This window comes from Ahaetulla prasina, chromosome 6, assembly GCF_028640845.1.
Source record: "Ahaetulla prasina isolate Xishuangbanna chromosome 6, ASM2864084v1, whole genome shotgun sequence".
Lineage (NCBI taxonomy): Eukaryota > Metazoa > Chordata > Lepidosauria > Squamata > Colubridae > Ahaetulla > Ahaetulla prasina.
Genome location: NC_080544.1, coordinates 69,353,328 through 69,376,573, shown reverse-complemented (window position 1 = coordinate 69,376,573; position 23,246 = coordinate 69,353,328). Strand labels below are relative to the sequence as shown.

At 36.7% G+C, this 23,246-nt stretch overlaps 1 protein-coding gene across 1 annotated transcript in view; it reads right to left on the bottom strand.

Annotated features, from left to right (window-relative positions):
• The window catches only part of SLCO2A1 (solute carrier organic anion transporter family member 2A1), an 82,210-nt gene that overhangs the window by 23,539 nt on the left and 35,425 nt on the right, over positions 1–23,246 (bottom strand). The window contains exons 2-4 of the mRNA XM_058188432.1: positions 11,114–11,251; positions 6,718–6,880; positions 1,157–1,369 (exon numbers count right to left, since the gene is read on the bottom strand). Of these exons, the coding sequence (XP_058044415.1) occupies positions 1,157–1,369; positions 6,718–6,880; positions 11,114–11,251 (514 nt within the window). The remainder of the gene's footprint in view (positions 1–1,156; positions 1,370–6,717; positions 6,881–11,113; positions 11,252–23,246) is intronic.

Sequence of the window (23,246 nt, the reverse complement as noted above, 5' to 3'; positions counted from 1 at the left end):
TCCAATTATAATTCATTTTTTTAAAAAGGCTGAAAATAGGGGGGGTTTAAGAGGAGGAAAAGCCTTTTGTCTCAGTCTCGTTAAAAAACAACAAGCCTCCTTGAACTGAATCCAAACAACAAACAAAGGCCTTGTTTTAATTATCAAATACCAAATTAAAACCTGTGATAAAATTGCTTAAGAGCATTTAGAGTTTGACTGGTGTCTAAGCATTTGTACAACATGTCTTTAAGCATGTAGGTCAGCCTTGTGGCTGCCAGTTTCTCCCCTTCCTCTTTTCCTGCTTAAGCTTACCAGAAATTGCATCTAGTAAGAAAACACAGGATCATCAGACAGATGGACAACCTGCTTCATTGCATAGGGCAGTGGGTTATTTTAAAGAGGTAGCAACACTGGTGCTACCATACAGCATATAATTTTGCAATTGCTGGATAAACAGCGGTGAGTTGGTATCTGGCAATTGCCAGAAGACTGTTACCAGTAGAGGCCACAAAACATCAGTTCTGGAGGATCAAGTGCGCAATGAAACTGCAAAAATCTTACCATACAAAATGTCAATAGCCACAGATACTATGGCAGAAAATCTCTAAGTTTATTTCTTAAGATTCTTTTGATAAGACAAGTTCATGAGGCAAAAGTTGCCATTACCTACAGGAACAGATCTTAAGTCTGTCATCATGTTGTCAATAGTTTCCATAATTAAATACGGGTCTCACCGCCTTCCTGGACAGAGATTTTTATTACAAGATTATCAGGGGTGAAATCCAGCAGGTTCTGACAGGTTCTGGAGAACCAGTAGCGGAAAGTTTGAGCAGTTTGGAGAACTGGTAGCAGAAATTTTCAGTAGTTTGGAGAACTGGCATACCTACAGTATGACTGGCCCCAGAGTGGGGTGGGAATGGAGATTGTGCAATATCCTTCCCCTGCCATGCCCACCAAGTCAAGCTCACAGAACTGGTAGTAAAAAAATTTTGATTTCACCACTGAAGTTTATGTTCCTGACTTATGTTACATCAAAAACAGTTCTTCTACATCAATGACACATCCATGACAGTTTGCTTAGCAGATACCTTCTCAGCCAGCACCACACTGATATTAAAGCAATACAAACCAGACAATAAGGATGTTACAGTACAACTTTCAAACAAATATTTACCTATGTACAAAGGAGAATTGTCTGGCTCAGCGAAGTCATCCACATAGGAAATTCCAAACGGCTGAATAGGGACTGTTCCAATTCCAGCCAAGAGTTGGGCAAGTATCATTAATCCCCACATGATACTGGCCTCTGCCTGGACATTCACAGTGGCATTCAAACACTTAAATCCTCCTTGGCAGAGCTCTAATCTGGACTGGCTGCTTTGGTTACCTAGAACAAAATCAACAATAATTACAGAGAAACACACTGGAAATTAACTCTTCTTATATTAAATCCTGTGTTAGCATTTTTGTTTGACTACAGGTAGTCCTCAATTTACAACAGTTCATTTAGTGACTGTTCAAAGTTATAATGACACTGAAAAAAGTGACATGGCCATTTTTCAAACTTACTGTAAGATCGTTGCGGCATCCCCATGGTCATGTGATTTACATTTGGATGCTTGACAAATGACTGACATTTATGACAACTGCAGTGTCCTGGAGTCATGTGATCCCCTTTTGCAACCTCCTTATAAGCAAAGTCAATGGGGAAACCAGATTCAATTAACAACGTTACTAATTTAAGAATTGCAGTGATTCACTTAACAAATGTGCCAAGAAAACTCGCAAAATGGGGCAAAACTCACTTAACAAATTTCTCACTTAGGAACCTAATTTTGGGGCTTAGTTGTGGTTGTAAATTGAGGACTACCTCTGCTGTATATAAAAATGGGCAAACAACAAACTTGAGAATCAACCTGCAGTAGGTTATTCATACATAATCAATTGCAATGTTCCAGGGGGAAAAAATGAGGATTGAGGAGGTAGCACAAGCCACATTTCCAATGTTTATTGGTATGCATATTCAGGTAACAACAGGGGCTCTGGGGGAACAATAACTTTATTTGGGATCTAAAGGCCTCACAAGTGGAAAGTGAACGTTTTGGAGGAGGAGGGGGAGAAAACTGAAAAACTCCCACAAGCACCTGAAGCACCTTATGCTGGCTAACACTCATTCAGAATAATCCTTTGCAACAGCAACATCATGGGTGGTAACAACTGCAACTCTTGTAATCTCAGGGATCTACTAGCAAGATCAAGCTAGAATGAAAAGTGAATTATATCTTTAAATATGCTTAATGATTTCTCATTCCTGGATTGCTGGAGTATTGCCAGACCTAAAAACTTCCTTAGTTTAATTAGTACCTGTCATCCATTTTTCTGTCAAGATATGACAGCATTGTTACAGGGGTACGTTCAGAAATAATTTTGGAACCGCGCTTCTAAGGGGGAAGGGAAGAAAAGCAGAGACACATCAAAAGATAAAAGGATAATTATTATTGGACTAAGCAAAGTTAAAACACACACAATGTCCTTGCCCTTCATTCGGTTTTCCTACAACCTAGGTCTTCTTATTTGTATTTTCACTGTTAGTTCAGATATTACCACAAATTTTCAACACTTAATGAATCACCATGCAGGTTTGTGTACTTCTATGAATGTGAAAGTGAGCAAAACAAAACATGCTGAGTAGTTAATGAAGGGAATTCAATTAATACACTGTACTGACATTTCCATATAAATTCATTACAGCAACAATATTACAGCACAGGAGGCCAGGATGTAATTCCAGAATGCAGGAGCCTTCATAAAAAATTCATGTTTATTTGTATAATTCAATTCCCACAAGACCATATCTAAGACACATTTCATGACAAAGTACAATTTTTACAACTGAAACTGTTTGGAGGTAAATGAGAAAAATAATACACTCCAATGATTTCTTTTTTGTTTGTTTGTATAAATGCTCTTACTGAACAGATTCTGAGGAGATCATAAACAATCTTTCTGGAAAAGAAAATGGTTTACTGCCCTCACACATATACAATTGAGGTAAATATGTTTTATATATACATATGGAATTGAAATGAATCTACAGATGGCATTTAAATGGTAACTAAGAATTGTTCATTAGAAACAACAGACAACCCTACTTAGAAAAGTATACTGGAGGCAAACTTATAAAAATGAATACATTCCATTTTAAACTATGTTTAAAAATGCATCAATACACCTAAGAATATATTATATTTATTAAAAAGGCATGGTCCACAAGATCATTTAGCCTAAATATCTCTAATAAACATAACTAAAAAAATGCCCAGTCTCAATTCTCAGAAATTCCCCGAGAATTTCTGAGAAAGGTCTTTATTGCCTTTACCATTAACAAGTGAACTTTATATAATGACTTTGTCTCCAGAGAACAGATTACATCTTCATAACCTCTTAATTAGCCTTAATTTGTGTTTCTAAAGATTTTTTGGCACAATCACTTGGATGAATTTTTTTTCCTGATTTTGACTAATGATAGTCCATAATGCACCATGCAGTAGCAGTTTGGAACTGTTGCCTGCAGTGGAGTAGAACCCACGGAGGTTCTTCATACAACTTGCCAATTTTTTATTACTGTGCTCCGTTTAAGTGTCATGCAGATTCTACTGAAATTTTTTATTACTGTACTCCATTTAAGTGTCATGCAGATTCTACTGAAATAATATACAATTTTCTTTGCTTTTCTTAGTTTAATATGCAATGGATATTTAATTTTACTGAGAATAATGTGAAGCTCGTGTGCATGGGAGAGGGAGGGAGAGAGGGAGAAAAAGAGAGAGGGAGGGAGGGAGAGAGAGAGAGAGAGAAAGAGAGAGAACAGGGAGCCTCTTTCAAAGCAATTGTGCAGGTTTAGAAAGAGACTAAGCTTCTCTAATTATTTGAAAAGAGATAATTCATGCATGGTTTCATATGTTCTGAGGCAATCTTTTGAAAGATTTGCAGAGCCATAGTAAATAAAAATCCACAATCTAGGTAATAACCTTTTTGCTGAATCTTCTGCCAAGATCTTTCTTACCAAATTCATAAGCATATTCAACATCATAGCATTTTCTATAAAGGCACTTTCCAGTAATTTTATTCCATCATGGTTTGTGCATAAAGATGGCTCTGTAAAATGACAGTTATAACAAAAATCTCATCTAGTAGAAGAAAAAATGCTGTAAGATGTTATACTTGTGATTGTCAGTGACTGTGAATATCCAGATTTCCTCTTCCAGGAATGAGAATAATGTTTTCCTGCATACTTGCTGGATACTTATAGATAAATATCATGTCTGCATAAAAGATACTAATGCATAATTATATGTATGATTAGAAGGTTTAGGAGAAGCCGAATGTACCTGTCAATGCTTCCTAAATAAATTATAACATAACATAACAACAGAGTTGGAAGGGACCTTGGAGGCCTTCTAGTCCAACCCCCTGCCCAGGCAGGAAACCCTACATCATCTCAGTCAGATGGTTATCCAACATTTTCTTAAAAATTTCCAGTGTTGGAGCATTCACAACTTCTGCAGGCAAGTCATTCCACTTATTAATTGTTCTAACTGTCAGGAAATTTCTCCTTAGTTCTAAGTTGCTTCTTTCTTTGATCAGTTTCCACCCATTGCTTCTTGTTCTACCTCAGATGCTTTGGAGAACAGCCCGACTCCCTCTTCTTTGTGGCAGCCCCTGAGATATTGGAACACAGCTATCATGTCTCCCTAGTCCTTCTTTTGTTAAACTAGACATACCCAGTTCCTGCAACCGTTCTTCATATGTTTTATCCTCCAGTCCCCTAATCATCTTTGTTGCTCTTCTCTGCACTCTTTCTAGAGTCTCAACATCTTTTTTACATCGTGGCGACCAAAACTGGATGCAATATTCCAAGTGTGGCCTTACCAAGGCATTATAAAGTGGTACTAACACTTCACGTGATCTTGATTCTATCCCTCTGTTTATGCAGCCCAGAACTGTGTTGGCTTTTTTAACAGCTGCTGCACACTGCTGGCTCATATCTAAATGGTTATCCACTAGGACTCCAAGATCCCTCTCACAGGTACTACTATTGAGCAAGGTACCACATATATGGTACTGGTGCATTTTGTTTTTTTGGCCTAAATGTAGAACCTTACTTTTTTCACTGTTGAATTTCATTTTGTTAGATAGCGCCCAATGTTCAAGTCTGTCAAGATCTTTCTGTAACTTGAGCCTATCTTCTGGAGTGTTGGCTATTCCTGCCAGCTTGGTGTCATCTGCAAATTTGATGAGTTCCCATCTATCCCCTCGTCCAAGTCATTGATGAAGATGTTGAAGAGTACTGGGTATCTTACCCATCATCCTGTGTTGCTTTTTGATGAATAGCATACTGTTTACAAATTCAGAATTTGAATCCAAATCCCTGGCAACCGAGCAATCAAATCCAGCTGATGTCAATAGAAACAATTGCTCCTGCCAACCAGATGTTGAACTCTTTTTGAGTAGAGTACATCAGTCTCTTTGTTTCTACCTGATATTAAAAGGAAATGTGGGAAATGCCGGAAGCCAAGCTGACTATGTAACAAATCAATATCTAAATCAATAGTTTCCTTTTAAGTCTAAATAGAAAAGAGCAATAATACAGAAGTTTAAAACATACTGCACTATAGCAATATTAAAGTAGAGAGGGCAGTAATATTTTTTCTTAGACACTTTTTTTTTATAATTATATCAAATCTCAACTTTTGAATGTTAATTTCAGTCTTCATCTCAATGTAAGCTTATATATCATCGATTATGGCATTAAGTTTAAAAAAGATAAATAACACAGATGAATGATTATGTTACATTGCTATGTATGTATATGTATGTACATATATGTATATACCTAAGAGGTCTGTAAGGGGCGTGCATAAGAGCACAAGCGTGCCTACCGTTCCTATCCTTTTGTTCCCTTTCATTATATCCAATTAATATAGTTATTACATACTTATGCTTATATATATGCTTATATATTATATAGTTATTTTCATGCTTATGCTTATATATACTGTTGTGACAAAATAAATAAATATAAATAAATAAATAAATAAATAAATAAATATGTATATGTATTCTGTTCCTTTCCTTTTTTTTATTTTTGTTTTTACTGTTGTTTTTCCTTAATGCAGATAAAATACTGTATCATATATACATTGAACATTTTCTTTTTATGAGACTTTTCCACAAAAAAAGCATGTCCTGTGCAGCAATGTCCTGAGTACCATTACTTCTCTATCTGCGGACAGTTTCAATTCATTTCGGTAGCATCAAAGAATCCCGATACTTTCAGAGCAGCAATTCAATATATAGAACAATAATTAATGAAACCCAAAACCTGCACTGCCTCAGATTCAACTGGTCCTGATCCAGCTTGGCATGCTCAGAGTAGACAAGTCATTACACAGAGACTGCACATAGCCCTGCAGGAATGTTGGAAGTTAAGATGGCCAAAGGCCAAGTTACTTTAACATGCAACTAACCTTCCAGGCTTACCTGCTAGGGAAAATCATGTACTACCACACAGGATTTAACAAGAACAAATCAAGAATTTGGGGATCCTTCCAAATTGAAGGTAGGAAAGAAAGCAAAGTAAAATAAAATAAAATAAGGTAGGGACAGTTCCACTAAGCTTTCAAATATCTACAAAGGGCTTGGAGAAGAAAGGAGTTCAAGAAAGTTACATACTGATTTGTGCTGAAGAATATTCATATCGACCAGAAAGGAAATGCGGAAGAGTCAAAAGGAAGGCCCCTAGTGCCAATAGCAGACCTCCCAGGCCAATGATCCGAGGTCGATGAACTCGACTACCAAAGTAGCTCACAAAGATGATGAGGATGACATTGCCAATCTGTGGAGAGACAAAAATATACAGATGTGTCAAGAAAGTCCCAAAGGAGGACACAGGTTAATGACTCCACATGATAAGGAGGAGGAGGATCATCTGGATCTTTTCTTTTCCTCCTTCATTTGCTTGTTTTCTGTCTTAGATAGAACGAGAACAGATTCTCTAATTGAGAATTCATACACACACACATACACACATGCACACCATTAATGCACATACACACTGTCATCCTTTCTTGGTTTTACAGAATCATTTTTTCAATATACAATTTTATAAGATTTTTTAAATGTAATAATAATACAAATTAATATAAAGTGAAAAAGAGAAAAGAAGAAGATAGAAATCAAAGAGAAAGCTAATGCACGAAAGGAGAGACAAGTTTAAAAAAAAGAAACAAAAGAAAAAAGATGCAAAGAATTAGCTTCTGATCTTTACAGCAAATATAAGTTCTATTATAGGTTTACGTCTTCTTCTATTACTACAGCATAACTCTCTTCTTTCTATAATCTATTTAATCCTCAAAGCATAAATCATAAATTCATTATTTTCTGCTTCAAGCAAAAAGTCGATAAAGGGCTTCAGTCAGCAATTAATGTAGATGTTATCATTTCTCTGATCAAAGAAGTCAATTTAGCCACCTCAGCAAGTTCTATCATCTACCTGCCACAATCATTCCTCTATTTGTGGGTAGTGCCAAATCATTCCATATTTGTGCATGTAATAATAAACTTGCAGCAGTTATTATATATAAAAATAAGTTTCATGACTTTTTTCCAATTGTTTGTCCATCAATCCTAAAAGAAAAACATCTGACTTCAATTTCATATTAACCTTTAAATTCTTTTAGTTAATGAATGTATGTGAATCCAGAATTTTCTAGCTTTTGACACATTCATCAGAGATGATAAAATGTTCCTTCTTGTTGTTCACATTTCCAACATAAATTTGAAGTGTCTTTATATATTATGGACAATCTCTGTTGACATATACTAATAGTTTTATTTTAAAAATATTTAAGATTATACTAATGTAAATTTCAACCCTTTCATCCAAATATTTTTCTATTATTCCATCTGTACATTAGAATCAATTTTTTTGGCCCAGCTATTGGAAATCATTCTAACACATAACCAAGAAAACCTACAATGCCAGTGATCAGGCAGGAGAGCTTGTAGAAAAGGCATGAAAAATAGTTCCAAGCAAAAACATATGTACTTGGCAGGACAGTAATGATAGCTGTTTGTGGGCTAGAATAAATGTGACCAAGAAGACATTTTCGGGGAAGAACATCACAAAGCAGACATTACGGTGATCCTCAAGACTAAGACCACATCTTTTTAATATAAAAAATATTTAAGAAGTTCCTGTGTTTCCTACCGAAAACGAGGCAATGTGCTTGGAGTTCTGTTGGAACAGCTTTCTGCTGGGTGTCCTCCAGGTATGTGGACCAGCTCCTAAAATTTCTTGCCAGAATGGCCTTTGCTGAAAATTCTAGGAATTGTAGTCCACACATCTGGAGGCTGTTCAGCTTGAGACAAACAGTTTTGATCCTTGTAACATATTAGTTGCAAAACATTTCTACTGATTTTTAGAACTGCATCTGCAGGCATTTTGTTGAATTTCTACATATTTTATAGTTTACAGAATAAATCACAGTGGGGTCATATAACAAATCCAAACAATACACAATATGTGTGAATCCAGTCTTTACATGTATCAGTTCGTCTTAATGGGATCCACTTCTACACATACAGTCTTTTGATTGTCCAGTTTCAGAACTTTCAAATGATTCTCATAGAAAACACCTCTTCTCTTAGAAAAGCAAATGGCATGGAACCGAAATTTCCAGAGATGTGTAAAAATCAATGTGCACTCAGATGCACCTAACATACCAACAACATCTCATGATGCTGACCGGTAGTGGCTCTCTAATGCCTATCTTAGGATGCTAAAAATTGAACTTTAGGCCTTCTTCAGGAATGAAAATCATGTCCTCTGGCACTGAGCTACATACTCTGCCTTTCCCAAAATAAAATTTTCAGCTATAAACCTCTATACAGCAATAACCTTTATAAAATAACTCTGGAAATTATGTAAAAAAACCCAGTCTCGACTGGCCCATGGGCTTCCAGACACATTGCAATTGACTTTCCAGAATGTTTGATCAGAATGGCCAATATAAACCCTGATTGGAAATTTTTTCATCTTAATGCATCTCGAGAGTCATAGTTAGGGAAGGGTACTCTAAAACAATCCTGAACAACAAATCTAATACTATGGTGAGTTGATAAAAATATTTTAACATTCACCACAATGAAAGGTAAACACAATGTTTGTCCTCGCTTTGCATCTTAGGAGAGATTTATAGCCACTTTTAAGTCCAGGGTCCTTACAGCTGTTGCTCAAAAGAGGATTATTCTTTCCAACCTACCCAAATGTGGGAAACAGAAACATCTCTAGAAGCAACAGTTTGGAATCTTGAATAAAATAAGTTAAAAAGAGATTAGTGAAAAGGAGTTCAATGATTCTAACTCTGGCATTTTGCTCATCATGTGTAACTGAGCAATCTGCAAGAAATGCATGGTTATTATTGTAATTATCAGAAACAAAAACCTACAACCTTCTTCCCATAGCTCCAACCTTTATGGTAAACTGAAGGAATTATGAAAACTCATCTGAAGCATCTGGAAGGCACAAATTTGCACCCTTAATATCTGGAGGAGGTTAATGAAAAAGATGGATATCAAAATGACTGGTTTTGTGGGGAATAAATAGTATCTGTATCCTTATAAAAAATGATCCCTGAGGGATTTTGAATTCTACAGCTGAAGGAGCAGACAAACTGAAACCATCTGATGACCCTGGAGGAACAGGAGACAGTTAAAAACCAAATTGTCTTTTCCTTGGTGTTATAAGATGCTGGTATCAGTAGTAATAGTAGTGTAACTTAAAGGTGCCTGATCAGCCCATAGTAAGATCACCTCAGGTACTTATCAGATGCTAAATTATGCCTGTACAGGAAATGCTGTTATTTGCATTGCTTTTTGTAATTCTCAGGTATCTTTTCAGAGTGTATATAACCTGTGAAATTTCAGAGCTTTTCTGCATTCCTTTGGCAAGGAATGATTGTAGTAGTTGTGCATGCCATTAAAAGATATTTTGTTGCATTTATACCCACACATTATGGTTCCTTGTTTAAATAGGCATTTTTCCTATTACCTATCCTATTACCTATTCCTATTTCCTATCTAATGAGAAGTGCTGATAAAAATGTAGCTGCTTTTATGTTCACACTTAATGTGAGATTTGGCAATTCTTTTTTCCTTATGGAATTATACAGCACTCTTATCTTAATTTCTAATCAGTGATTCTGCTTTTCTTTTTATTCTTTCCAACCTACCCAAATGTGGAAAGAAATTCTGTAAAGAGCTCAGAATGCCTTCCATCAGCAAATTATTTCTCTGAAAATCAAACAGAATGGAACTAAATGGTATAAGATAAATCAGCAAAAGTTCAGTAATCTATTTTTTTTATGGACCAGGTCTGATTAGAGGTGCAATAAAAAGGTATTTCAGAAAAAACACGTCTTTATATACATCAATTTAGAGGCAATGCTTCAATGCTGCTGATTCCTCCATTCTAAGATCATTTCCATATTAGTAACTTATAGTAGCATATTCCAGACCTTTATTTTTTAAACTCAGCATCTTTAAGATGTGTGGACTTTACTTCAGGCTGGCTGTGGAATTCTGGGAATTGAAGTCCACACATCTTAAAGTTGCCAAGTCATCCAGCCATTGCTATACCAATCTCAATCTATAGGTGGCTCAATTATGCTACAATATACAATAATTCATTACATAGAAATTACCTAAGGCCCCTCTTCTGGATGCATTACCCAGAGTGGAGTGCCTGTACTCCACTCCCTATGCTTCCCAGTGCACATATAGATGCAGATAGACAATGTTTATAATACTACTTATCACTTCTTCTTTGTAATTCAGATGCCATAGAAAACATGGTATCTTAGACAACCCACACTGTGTATAGAAAACATGTGACATAAATCATACTATGCCTTATTTTTATATTCTCAGATTAATCTCTGTGGAAAAAAATGTGTAGCCTATTAATCCAATGTAATTCAGTAGATATTGGTACAACCACATTTTCATCGCTTTTTGGAAGTTCAGCTACCCCAGCTTCACCCAGAAGCAGTTCAGTTGATACAATTACCTCATGTAAACTGGAGATAAAGCCGGAGGACAAACTGGAGAGGCCAAAGCGCTTCTCGATGGTAGTCAAGCTACTCTTAAAGTAAGCACTGTAGAGGAGTTGAGAAAGCTGCATCAGGCCATGGCAGAACACAAACACCTGTTAGCAAGAAGATGCATAGTTAGATTTATTACCATGATGGAAGGCTAGGAAATACCCATATGTATCTGGATGATGTTGTTGGATTTTTTTTACATAAAGTTTATATAAACTTAAAACCAAACATCTGAAGAGTTTGCTCATCTGAAAAACAAGCTTTTTAAAAAATTGGGATCTATTGCCATACATGCTGGTTTCAAGGTCAGTGAGCTCCCATTTTCAATACTGGAGGGGGTTGAATTTTTATTCAAAGTGAACTGTGAGATTTCTACAAATCCAGGTAGCTGATTGTTAATGTTGGGATTCTTGCTCAACTATATATATATATATATATATATATATATATATATATATATATATATATATATATATATATATATATATATATATATATATATATATATATATATATATATATATATATATATATATATATATATATATGTTTTCTGAGGTTTTCACGGGTGTTTGTATATAGGTCTTTGGTTGTTCGGGTTTTCTCCGTGTAAGATTGGAAGTGTCTTGGCGGCGTTTCGAAGTCTCATTCGTCATCTTCAGGCTTCAGCTTCGTGCTTCTGGGAGCAATGTGTGATCGCAGCTGTTTCTTCCTTTTAACTGCTAGTGGGGGTTTGAACTGATTGGGTGGGAGCTTGGCTGTGCTCTGATTGGATGGGGGGTTTTCTGTGCTCTGATTGGCTGGGGGTGTGTCCTGTGTTGGTGGGGGCTTGGTTGTGCTCAGTCTAGTCTGTGCTGCAGGGGGATTTGAGCTGGTGAGCTGCATAGCTGTTGTTTGGCTTTGTGGTCGTGCTACATCTTCATAGTGGGTGTCAGTCTGCTGCATGAATGGATTGGAGGGGTTTGAAATGGCTAATGTTGCAGCTGCGGTCTGGCTTCTGGTCCTTGGTCGTGCTTCATGATCAGTGTGGGTTTGGGTCTGCTTTCTGGGTGGATGTGCGGTGGTGACATCCTGTGTGGACCTTGTGAGTGTGGGTCTGGTGTCATTCCTCGTGTTAGGGACTCGTTTGTCAATAAGGGCGGGTTTCCAAATGGCTGGTAGGCGGGAGGTATCATCTCGTTTGTTCATGCTGTGTGGGCGTTTTTCTATCTCAATGGCTTCTCTGATTATTCTGTTGTTAAAGTGTTCAGTTTTGGCGATAGTTCTGGTCTTTTTAAATTTAAAAATATATATATATATATATACCAAGAATTGTGATATTGAAATAAAAGCTTAAATATTGTGACAGGAGTTATAAAGAAGATGGAAAAAATCTTTTTGCTTTTGTGATTTGTGTAATTTTTGTAGCATGTCAGTCTGACAGTAGGTTACACAGTATACAGACTGTGGTTGCTGAAGGCATTGCCTACTGATGGTCAAAACTTTATGCTACAATCATTAATTTAGTTCTTGTTTGACATAGGGATCATGTCTTCATGCTCTGCTTTTAACATGAAATAAATGCTTGTTAAAACAAACAAGGAAATCAATTTGGCATTAGGCTAAAAAAACCTGGATTTATGTTATTCTTTCACTCCAACTCTGATCCAGCCAGCCATATTTTCCCTCTCCTCTCCTAATGGATTGCTCTGAGCTTGTTTGTTTTTTGCTCCTTTTTGAATTTTTAACATTTTATTTTATTTTGTTTTTTGCATTTTTGTAACTTTGGGCTAAATTTTCTTTTCTTTCTTAGTGGGCTCATTTTGTCTGTGTTTCCTTGCATTTAAAAGACTTTTCTAGGATTTGACAGCTACAATCACAACCAAAAATATACCTGCTTGTTTGAAATGTGTTATATTAATAAAGATAAAAATAAAGCATAGTTCCTTGCCATCATTTTAAAAAATGAAATATGAAATATGAAAGTGACTAGACCCCTACCCAATTTGAATGTCATAAAATAAAAGCCTTAGAGAAACATTATAATGAAATAATAGAGATTGTGAGATTACAACAGCATATGTATCAGAGAAAAATCAGCAATAAAAATGAAGTAAGTTTTAAGAAGGAATAAGATAACACATAACATAGAATCACAGAATCTGAAGGAACCATTTTGGCATTAAGTTCAACCCCTGTTCAATGCATGAATGATAAGAAATGTCAATTTCCGTTTTAATACAACCAGTGATTGTGATTCCGTCCTTAACATCTTATTACTTCCACTGTTGCATTGCTCTTACTATTACATGTTTAATAGTAAGCAGATTTATAGAATCTGTCTTCCTGTAACATAACTCTTGTCTTCCTTGTCCTGAATTCCGAAAAGACAGATAACAGACCTTAATCTTTTTCTGTGACATTCTTTCAGATATTTAACCGGTGCTATCCCATTTCCTCTCAGTCTCTTTTTTTTTTAGGTCTAAATATTCTGCCATTCAAAGTACCTTCAAGGTACTTTCAAAGTACACAGGTAAGCAAAATATGTTAGGGAGATCTGCTGTTCTACTTTCAGCTGCATTCTCCCCTCCCTGAATCAAATGAATCTGGCTGTGTTGAGCAAATACTGGCTTTTAGTACCACTTGGCATGATACTATGCAAGTTTAATGGACAAATACACTAGTTTTCTGTAATTTCTTTCTGGAACTTTTATAAAGAGACCAACTGTGGGAATATTTGTTAAAGAGAACGCAGTAGTAAAACCTTTAACCAAAAACTGGCTTACATGCTGATGGTGACTACTTGTTAGATATTATGATTTTGCTTGGTCAATTATGGTAGGAAGAGGCATCAAAATATGTATTTTTGAGTGAAAGAAAAGCCAAAAATGATATAAAACATATCAGTAGTAGTAGGATAAAAATCGAATAAATCACTAAATAATCAGAACCTGAAATTTGAAATGCAAAAGAGCTTGAATACCATAAATTAAGAGCCCATATTGCCCAACTGGTAATAGATGCATATTTTAAATAAATATTAACATGACAAAATACAAATTAAGTTATACAACACTTTTTCCAACTCTTGGCTTTTCTAATTCCCAATTCCCCGTTGTTGCAGATTGGTCTTTTTTAGGAGGGTTATCATAAACATAATTGTTTCCAGTATTTGTTTATGCTTGACATAGAACAGGCATCCATGAGATCCTTTGGCCTCTGTTCCAATGCTAAGACTGGCAATAGTAATAACATTTTGTGTGTATGGGTGTGTTTGTGTGTGCGTGCATATATGCAAACCTAATTTTTGCATGACATTTTTGTTTAGCCAATGACAATAAAGAACAGTTTCCCAATCAAGGCCACCAGTGGAACATTCCTTTCCCTTTTGTAGCTCTTAACTCAAATAATATTTAACAAATATGACAGAAACACAGAAAGATAAAAGAAAAGTGAGGTTAGAAAAGGAAGGGACAAGTGGAGTTTCACAGTTAGAAGGGAAAATGAGAAATTCGTGCCAAATCCTCCTCTATATTATTACTTTTAAAAATTCTCTACTGTTTCTTATTACTAGTCCTCTCAAAACTCTTTTCTACATAACAGAAGTGGCTGTGATGGCTAGTCATTTTTCTGACACAACTTATTACTTTGCATCATTAACTGCAAAACAGGTTACTGCCTTTTTTTACTCATGAAAAAGGGTAGACTAATCTTTATTTACTCAGCTCTTATAATTTGGTGAAAATGTTCCAATGTTTTTATGTTATCATTATTCACACATTACTTATGAATGACAAACAGAGAAGTTTACAGTTTAAGAACAAAGGCTATGTTTGTGAATGTCCCCCAATATCCATGAGCAAAATATCCATGAAAAAATAGAGGAAAAAACATTATACTGGCCCAAGAAACAGTGCTTCTTGACATAAAACAGCATGGCCTACAGGAATGAGATATATTGGGAAGCTGATTTATGGGTATAGAAAGGAAAATCAAAAGCATTTCCTGGACTGCGATAAAAAAAACAGACACTAGAATTTCTTAATAATATCCAGATCAGATTCTTGGTTCTTTTCCTTGGAATTCAGACTGACACTACAGAAGCACAGCCTACTGTTCGGCACAATATGTTTTCTTTATGACTTTCAACAATTGTGAATGAAGCTGCCATGTTTTCACTGGCTTTGTCAAGTTACAAATACATTAAAATTATCTGATAAAGACTTAACTGTTTTTTAAAAAAAGTCTCCTCCCTTTAATTTTTCTCATAATCAAGAATGATCAAGCAATATGACAGGTATAACTGTTCTGGTAACCATTTCATAAGAATGCTCAGTACATGCCCTAAAACCCCAAATGTTCCCCATAAAAACACAACCTAATCTTTTCTCTGAGATAGTTCTTCCTCCCCTCTACACATCCCCCAAAAATTTAGCCAACTTATAATAATGCCAATAAACTCAGTTAGAGAAAAGTGCTTTAGGAATAAGAACATTTATAAAGTGAGCATCAAACAAATCCAGTTTTTGTGTTTTTTTATTTAAAAACTGTCTTCCATATGCTGCTTTATACTTACTAGGGCAACTGCACCTTATTCTAATAGATTTACCTCTATTATTTGAGCCAGAAAGAAGCTGGCTCAAATACTTGTATAGTGTACTATGTATGCTCAATGTTTCCATCAATATGCTTACTCATGATGGGGTCTAGTGGTAGTATAGCAAAAAAATATTACAAATGCTGAGTCCCAAGTATCCTACAATAAAAAAACAGCATTTCACAAAATGGCACCCTCCATGCATTGAGATTTCAGTTTCCCAGCCAACCTCCATTCAGCTATCCCTTCTGGAAATAAGTTCAGTTCTATACAATAATATAGGAAATCAATGAAGCCAAGGTGTCCATAAGAAAGAAATTCATGCTCCTTAACAGGAAAATACCTAATGTATTTATTTGAGGGGCCCATTTCTTGTGACTTATTGTTGACCTAATAGGCTGCTATTTGCTACTAATACATACAGATAATTTGAAGGGGCTTGTATGTATTTGTGGCTAGAGGGGCCCATGTTCTGTATATAGATTTTTTGATTTGCAAATCTGAATTGGATTTCAGTTTTTGATTTTATTTTCACAGGTATACCTTTAAGATGATATTTGCTAGTACAATTTTAATGTTAGTTTACAGTGGCATTCTAAACTTGTCTATTCAGTTAAACCCACAGTATTTTCATGTAAGCAGGTAAACATAAAACTAATAAAGAATTATTTTAATTTTACATTAATAATTAAAGATATTACCTCCTACAGGAGAAAAAAAGAGAGAACACACAATAATGGGAAATAGAATCCAGATGGGCATAACAGTTAACCTTTCCCTGAAAGTAAGTCAGAGGAATTTTTTTTAAAAAAAACAAAACCTTACTACTGATATCAAAAATGTCTTGATTTTAGGCAGATGCATGTTAAAAGTTGAAAGGACAGCCAAATTCTCCATTTGACAGAAAAAGACACTGGGATTGTCTATTAAAAGGCATCTGACTGAAATCAGTTGAGCGACCCAGGTTTCTCAATGGAAGTGAGACACTAGCTCCTTCTGAGATATATTAGTATTTTTCCAGGAAGCTTGTTTCTTTTCATTAGTACAATCAACTGTAGAAAATAATTTTCTCTCTTTAATTGAATGTAAAAATAAGTCAGTGTAGTTCTAACACATTAGAAAGGCAGTTACTGGGAAAGAGTGATCTTAGTAGGTCATAAAAGGTGCTCCATATGGGAAATTCAATCTGCCATTCAGCTTTGTGAGTGTGGACAAGTCCTACCGGCTGATGGTTTTCTGTATGAATTGACCTAGGAAAACTAGGGAAGCTAGAGCTGTCAAAAACTATGGTAGCTCTAGGTAATTCTTAGATATCCCTTGTACAGCACAGAGCGAGTAAGGTAAAGGTAAAGGTTCCCCTCGCACATACGTGCTAGTCATTGCCGACTCTAGGGGGTGGTGCTCATCTCCGTTTCAAAGCCGAAGAGCCAGCGCTGTCCGAAGACGTCTCCGTGGTCATGTGACTCTCATGACTCAACGCCAAAGGCGCACGGAATGCTGTTACCTTCCCACCAAAGGTGGTCCCTATTTTTTCTACTTGCATTTTTACGTGCTTTCGAAACTGCTAGGTTGGCGGAAGCTGGGACAAGTAACGGGAGCTCACCCCGTTACACGGCAGCACTAGGGATTCGAACCGCTGAGCTGCCGACCTTTCAATCGACAAGCTCAACGTCCTAGCCCCTGAGCCACTCTTAAACAGAGCCTGTACCCCAGGCCAAAACAGGGTTTTCCCCTTGACATAGTCAGGAACATTTGAAAAGAGTCTCAAACACTGTCACCCAACATTCTACATCTGTGTTTTCTTAAGTCCCCTATTCATTGCCTCGACATTTATTTGAAAGTTGGACAAATCACCATAACGGCAAAATGTTTATAGAAATAGCTTAATTCCAACCGCAATTTATTTTTAAAATGTCTATTTTTCCCTGCCTAATTCCTATAAAACAGAGAGGCTTTATGTATGTATGTTATGATTTGCTAGAATAGAACCTGGCATAGTATTCATGGGTATGCAATTCACCATCATACATATCCATGTTCGATTATAGAAAAAGGAGTATGCAGTTAAAGAAAAAAGCATCTCTTTGGAAAAGATGCATGCATAGAAACTTACATGCCAGAATGACAAAATAGATAACAATTATATGTAGAAATTACATAACTAAAATGTAGATATTAGAGATAGCTGTATATAAATATACATTTATTAGGATTAGTGGAATAAGAAAATAAATGAAAACTTTCAAAATGTAGAATTGACAGAATAGTCAGCTTAGTTGCAGAAGATCAGTAGCGCAGCAAAGAATTGGAGAATGCAATCCTTTTTATTAAAATGAAACTTATATGGAAAAGGGTATAGGCCACTGCTGGAGGGGTGTTGTGTTTTTTTTAAAGAGTAAATTATTATTATGAGCTTTTGTGTTAATATAGCATATCTTGGTATCTGAAACACACTTAGCATTAAAGCATAAAGCAATGAAATCTGTTTCTTCTCTGGTGTTGGGTATCAGAGTAATTAATGCAAATGTATCCAGTCCACATTAGGCAACCAGAATAGCTATGTAAAATAACACAATCAACAACTTTGCTTACCCTTCTAAAGGCAACATTCAAACATCTGCTATAAAAATATAAGCACTGTTGAACATTTCCAGAGATTTGGCAGAAAAAAGTCTGTGCCATTGTTGCAACATTAGCTAACAAAAATCAAAGTTCATGTATATAGTAACTCCCCTGGAATTAATTATCAAGAAAATCCTACTACGGTTTAGAGTTAACACTCTAAACACTCTCTGTGTTTCCAGAAAAGCAACTTCTCTTTTATACCTTAATATAAAATCAGAGATTAGGAGTAAAGCATGGACTCCACCTCTCATGCAAAATAATGTTATGAGGCAGAACAGTACAGAGTAAATATCAATTTGGCACAAAGCCATCATCTGAAGAATCTTTGCCAGAGATAAAATAGAGGGAGGACGTATTTGAAAGCCTTCTCATCATCTTGAGAAAAAAAGAACCAAAGACTATCATACTTATTTGTACCGGTTTTCCAATTTAAATATGTCTAAGTAATGCAAAGGGAATTGTTGAGGTATAAATGTTACCAAGTTGTGGAAAGGAGGAGTTGTAGCAGAACACGGCATAAATACTCAGAGAGTTAAAACATTCAAACATCTAAAACTGTTTTCAAAAGATTGTAACAGATGATCCTCACTTCAATTGAATATTTAGGATGTTTTAAAAATGTTATCACTAGTAATTTATACCACGTCTCCTTCCTTCCTTCCTTCCTTCCTTCCTTCCTTCCTCCCTCCCTCCCTCCCTCCCTCCCTCCCTCCCTCCCTCCCCACAAACATAATTCTCTTTCCACCTCCTATTTTCCCACAACTACAACCCCATAAAGTAAGTTGAGCTGAAAGAGAATAACTGACCCAAAGTCACCGAGCTAGCGGAACTAGAACTCACACTCTCCTGGTTTCTAACTAGCACCTCTCTTTTCTTACTAAAAGGCTGTTACATAAAATGTTTTGGAACTTTACTTATGGAAAGTTTCTATCTCTTTGTCTACTCAAGAGCTGTTAATTGTCAGTCAAATCCCTCAGAATTAAGTTTATGCCATAAACTATATCTTTTTCTTGGTTTAAGTTTGATATGGGGTACTCATTGCTCTCTGAGCTTGGTAGTTTTCTTGTAGACATTTCATTACCAAACTATCTTGGAATCTGAACATTTGTCACCTTTTCAAAACTTTAATAGCTTAGAAAGTATTGCATATCTCATTCTATATATGGGTTACTAACAAGGTATGGGTGAAATGCTATACCTGAGTTTGATCCTTCTTTTCATATATAAAAGTAACATTATATGAAAATCAAAAATAAAAAAATTCTCTTTCCACTGGAGAACCAAGGTAGTCATTTCACTGAGTTGCCTTTCTAGGTATTTCAGTACTAAGAAAGAAGTTGGGGCAAACCCAGACTTAATAATTAATTATAAAATTATAACAATAGAGTCTAGGGAATAGAACAGAGGTTATACAAAGATCCCAAATCCATCAGACCCATATTTATAACCTCTGGCCCAGAAAAATTTAATTATACACTTTAACACAATTTTGGGAACACTTTAAAGTTTGTTTTAAATAAACATACATGACCACTGAAGTAAAGGGATAAGGAAAAACAAAAAACAAGATAAAAAGGAACATGAGTTAGATGTGCGGAGTGCAAATAGTTATTACAGATACTATGGCCATAGAAAGTTTAGGAAATGAAAAATTGGTGCAAGTTATTTTATAACAATCATGGGCTTCTGCGAGCACTTTTGAATCAAAGTTTTAAAGCCATGATAACGAGGGTATTAAAACTCAGAATCTATATCAATAGTAGATTTTGCCACCAATTAACTACTTCCGTCCAAGTGTCACTAACCAGGCTTCAAAACATCACAAGTAAAAATTGAACAAGAAGGGAAGGGAAGAGAAAGACTGAAAGGTGGGGGCTGAAAAATAGGATCTGTAAGTTTAAAGGATAACCATGTTCTCAACATGAAGATCAGTGCATCTATGATCAAGTTTCAGTAAAGCAAGTAGATAAGGTTAGTAGAGAAAAAGATGTTTTGGAAGAACTCATGAAGCAATGCTATTGGAAAGAATGGGGGGAACGACAACTCCAACATTTGGAAAGCATCAGGTTGTCTGCGCCTGCAGTTATGTCAGATTAGTTAATTTTCATCTTCATACGGCACCTGTTTGCTACTTGGCCCAAGGCTGTGAAATTATATATTACTTGAAAGAGAAAACCCTACTGTTCCTTTAGGGAAACTGCAGCAACAATCTTTTAAATAGCCCCTTAATACTCTTCTATCCCTTTACTATACACAAATCAGTTGTGCAAAGTAGCTGACACACTTTGTCAAATGACAGGGTCAGCTCTAGAGTTCCAGTAACAGATCCTTCCTGGGATGCTACATTACAAAAGCACATTGTCTATGACTCCTGATTTACATGCATTTTCAAAAAGTGCTCTGAAAGTTGCCACTTCAAAGTAATTATTCACAGAAAGGGAGATTATTAAATACATGGGGTGTAAGCCTATTACCTCATTGAACTAACTTAATTATATAAAATCAAATTAAGTTTCCTTACTTTTTGGAGTGTATTCCAGGCATATCATCTAAAGACCAATTACAAATCTTGGCTTCAGAAAAAGTCGCACATCCCTAATATACAAGGCCATTGTGTTTGGATTAATGAGAAATGACTAAGACAATCTGAGTGCTCTAATTGAAACTCTTTTCTCCTAATTTAAAGGGCAATTTATGCCTTGGCTGGGGATTGCTATTATTCAAGAAATCTGCTAGCAAACAGTGAGGTATCTGGATGAAGTTAATGTTTGAAAAAGTACTGGCCTTTTTAGGAAATTCTCAACATTCTCATTTGTTTCAATTTCAACAGTGCCCTGAAAAGCGAAAACTCTTCCTTGTTTTCTCCACCCATGGGTTATAAAGATCTTGATATTTTTAAGTAGACTAGAAATAAAATTAATATTTCAAACAAACAGTTGTTCGTATTATCATTATCCCACTACACATACAGCTGAAGGACTGCATAATTCCAGTAATCTTGTTCTTTCCCATGGGAGACTTTTATACTGAATGTATGAATGGCTGCAGGATGCTAGAATGACTTCAGGATGCTAATATAATTGAAGCAACATTGGCATAGGAACAGAACTTAATAAGAGGTTGTATTTATCATGTTGAAATATGGCTTAAATCAGCTATTGAATCACATGTATCACCTCAAAGGGAGGTAAAACTGAGATAGACTGACAACCTATCATTCAAAGAGCTATCAAAAATATATATACAAACCTCCTTCCCTTAAAATCTCAGATCAGAGAGATACAGATATTATATCAGGCCTCCATGTGTGGAATTTTACGTGACTTCTCTATTTTATAATCTATATTCTAACATGCTACTGTATTTTCAGCACTGACCACCAGGAGATGCCATGTGACCAGTTTCATCCTATTGGAACTATCAGACATTTCTTTTCCTGCAACTACTAAACCCAAGAATTTAGATAGCTCCAGGGGTGAAATCTAAATTTTTTTGCTCTGTGGGTGTGGCTTGGTGGGTGGGCGTGTCCTGTGACTAAGCGGGCATGGCCAACTCAATGTCACTCATAGCCATGCCCACTCAGTCACAACATCCCCCCCACCAAGCCACGCCCACAGAACCCAGTAGGAAAAAAAATTCTATTCTGCCTTTTCCCTTTTCCTCGCCACCTGTTCTCCCTTCACCTAGGCCCCGGAGCCGCCACCTGCCTCAACTCTGGCCTTTCTCCGGAGCTGCCGCTCACTCACCACCCGCTCGCCCTGCGCCTTTGGTCAGGGGGCCGGGGCCCAGAGACGCCCATTCCCTGAGGCCCCGGAGTCACCTCCTGCTCGCCGCTTCCTCAACCGGGTTGGGGAATGCACCATTCCCTGACACCAGCCTTGTCCTGGAGCCGCCGCCCGCTCTTTCTTCGCCACACGGCATATACTTACTTTCTTCCAGCGGCTGGCTGCCAGGAAGGCAAGCATCCAAAAGTTACTGGAGTTCCTCTCCTTGAATATGCTGCCTTGTTCTATGCGCCGGCTGCGCAAGCGCACACCCAACCTGCCGCTGATAAATAAATGAAATAAAAAGGCCAGAGTCGGGGAATGGTGCATTCCCTGACCCGGTTGGGGAAGGCGGCGGCTCCGGGGCCTCGGGGAATGGGCCCCAGCCCCTGACCCGAGGGCGAACAGGTGGCTGCCTTCCCGGTGTTCCAGTGTCCATCTTGCGAAGGCTGGATTGCGGGCCGTGGACTGGTTCGGGGGTGTGGCCAGCCAGCGATTACTACCGGATTGGTGAACCAGAACCAAACTCCGCTACCTACTCGCCCGATCCGGTCCGATCCGGTAGCATTTCACCCCTGGATAGCTCCTAAAGTTAATGTAATGCATATAGTCATTGAAAGTGCAAAGATCTGTGAATTCAATTCTTGATTCTTTTTTAATCTCATAAGATAATATCTAGCTGCCCATACCTGATGAGATTTAATAGGATGAAACTGTGTTTTCTGGTAATCAATGTAACTATAATTAAGGAAATAAATTGCTGGAGTATGAATCCAATCTCCTTGGATCAAATCCCCCAGCTGGTTACACTAAATTTAACTCTAATATTCCAAATCATATAGGAGCACTGGGAACTGTTCTTTACCTACAATTATCTTTTCCCCATTCAGGTTTTGAAGTCCAAGTTTGTTTGTTCCCCTAAGGCAGTATTTCTGAACCTTTATGATATGTGAACTGGCTAAGGGAATTCTAGACCTCCACACATCTTAAATTTGCTGAGATTGAGAGATACTACTCTGAGGCTTGATATGTTTCTGATTAGCACTTGCTTTCTTAGAAGTGGGAAGAGGTATTGACTAGAACAGCGGTCACCAACTGGTGATCCATGGACCACTGGTGGTCTGCGAGAAAATT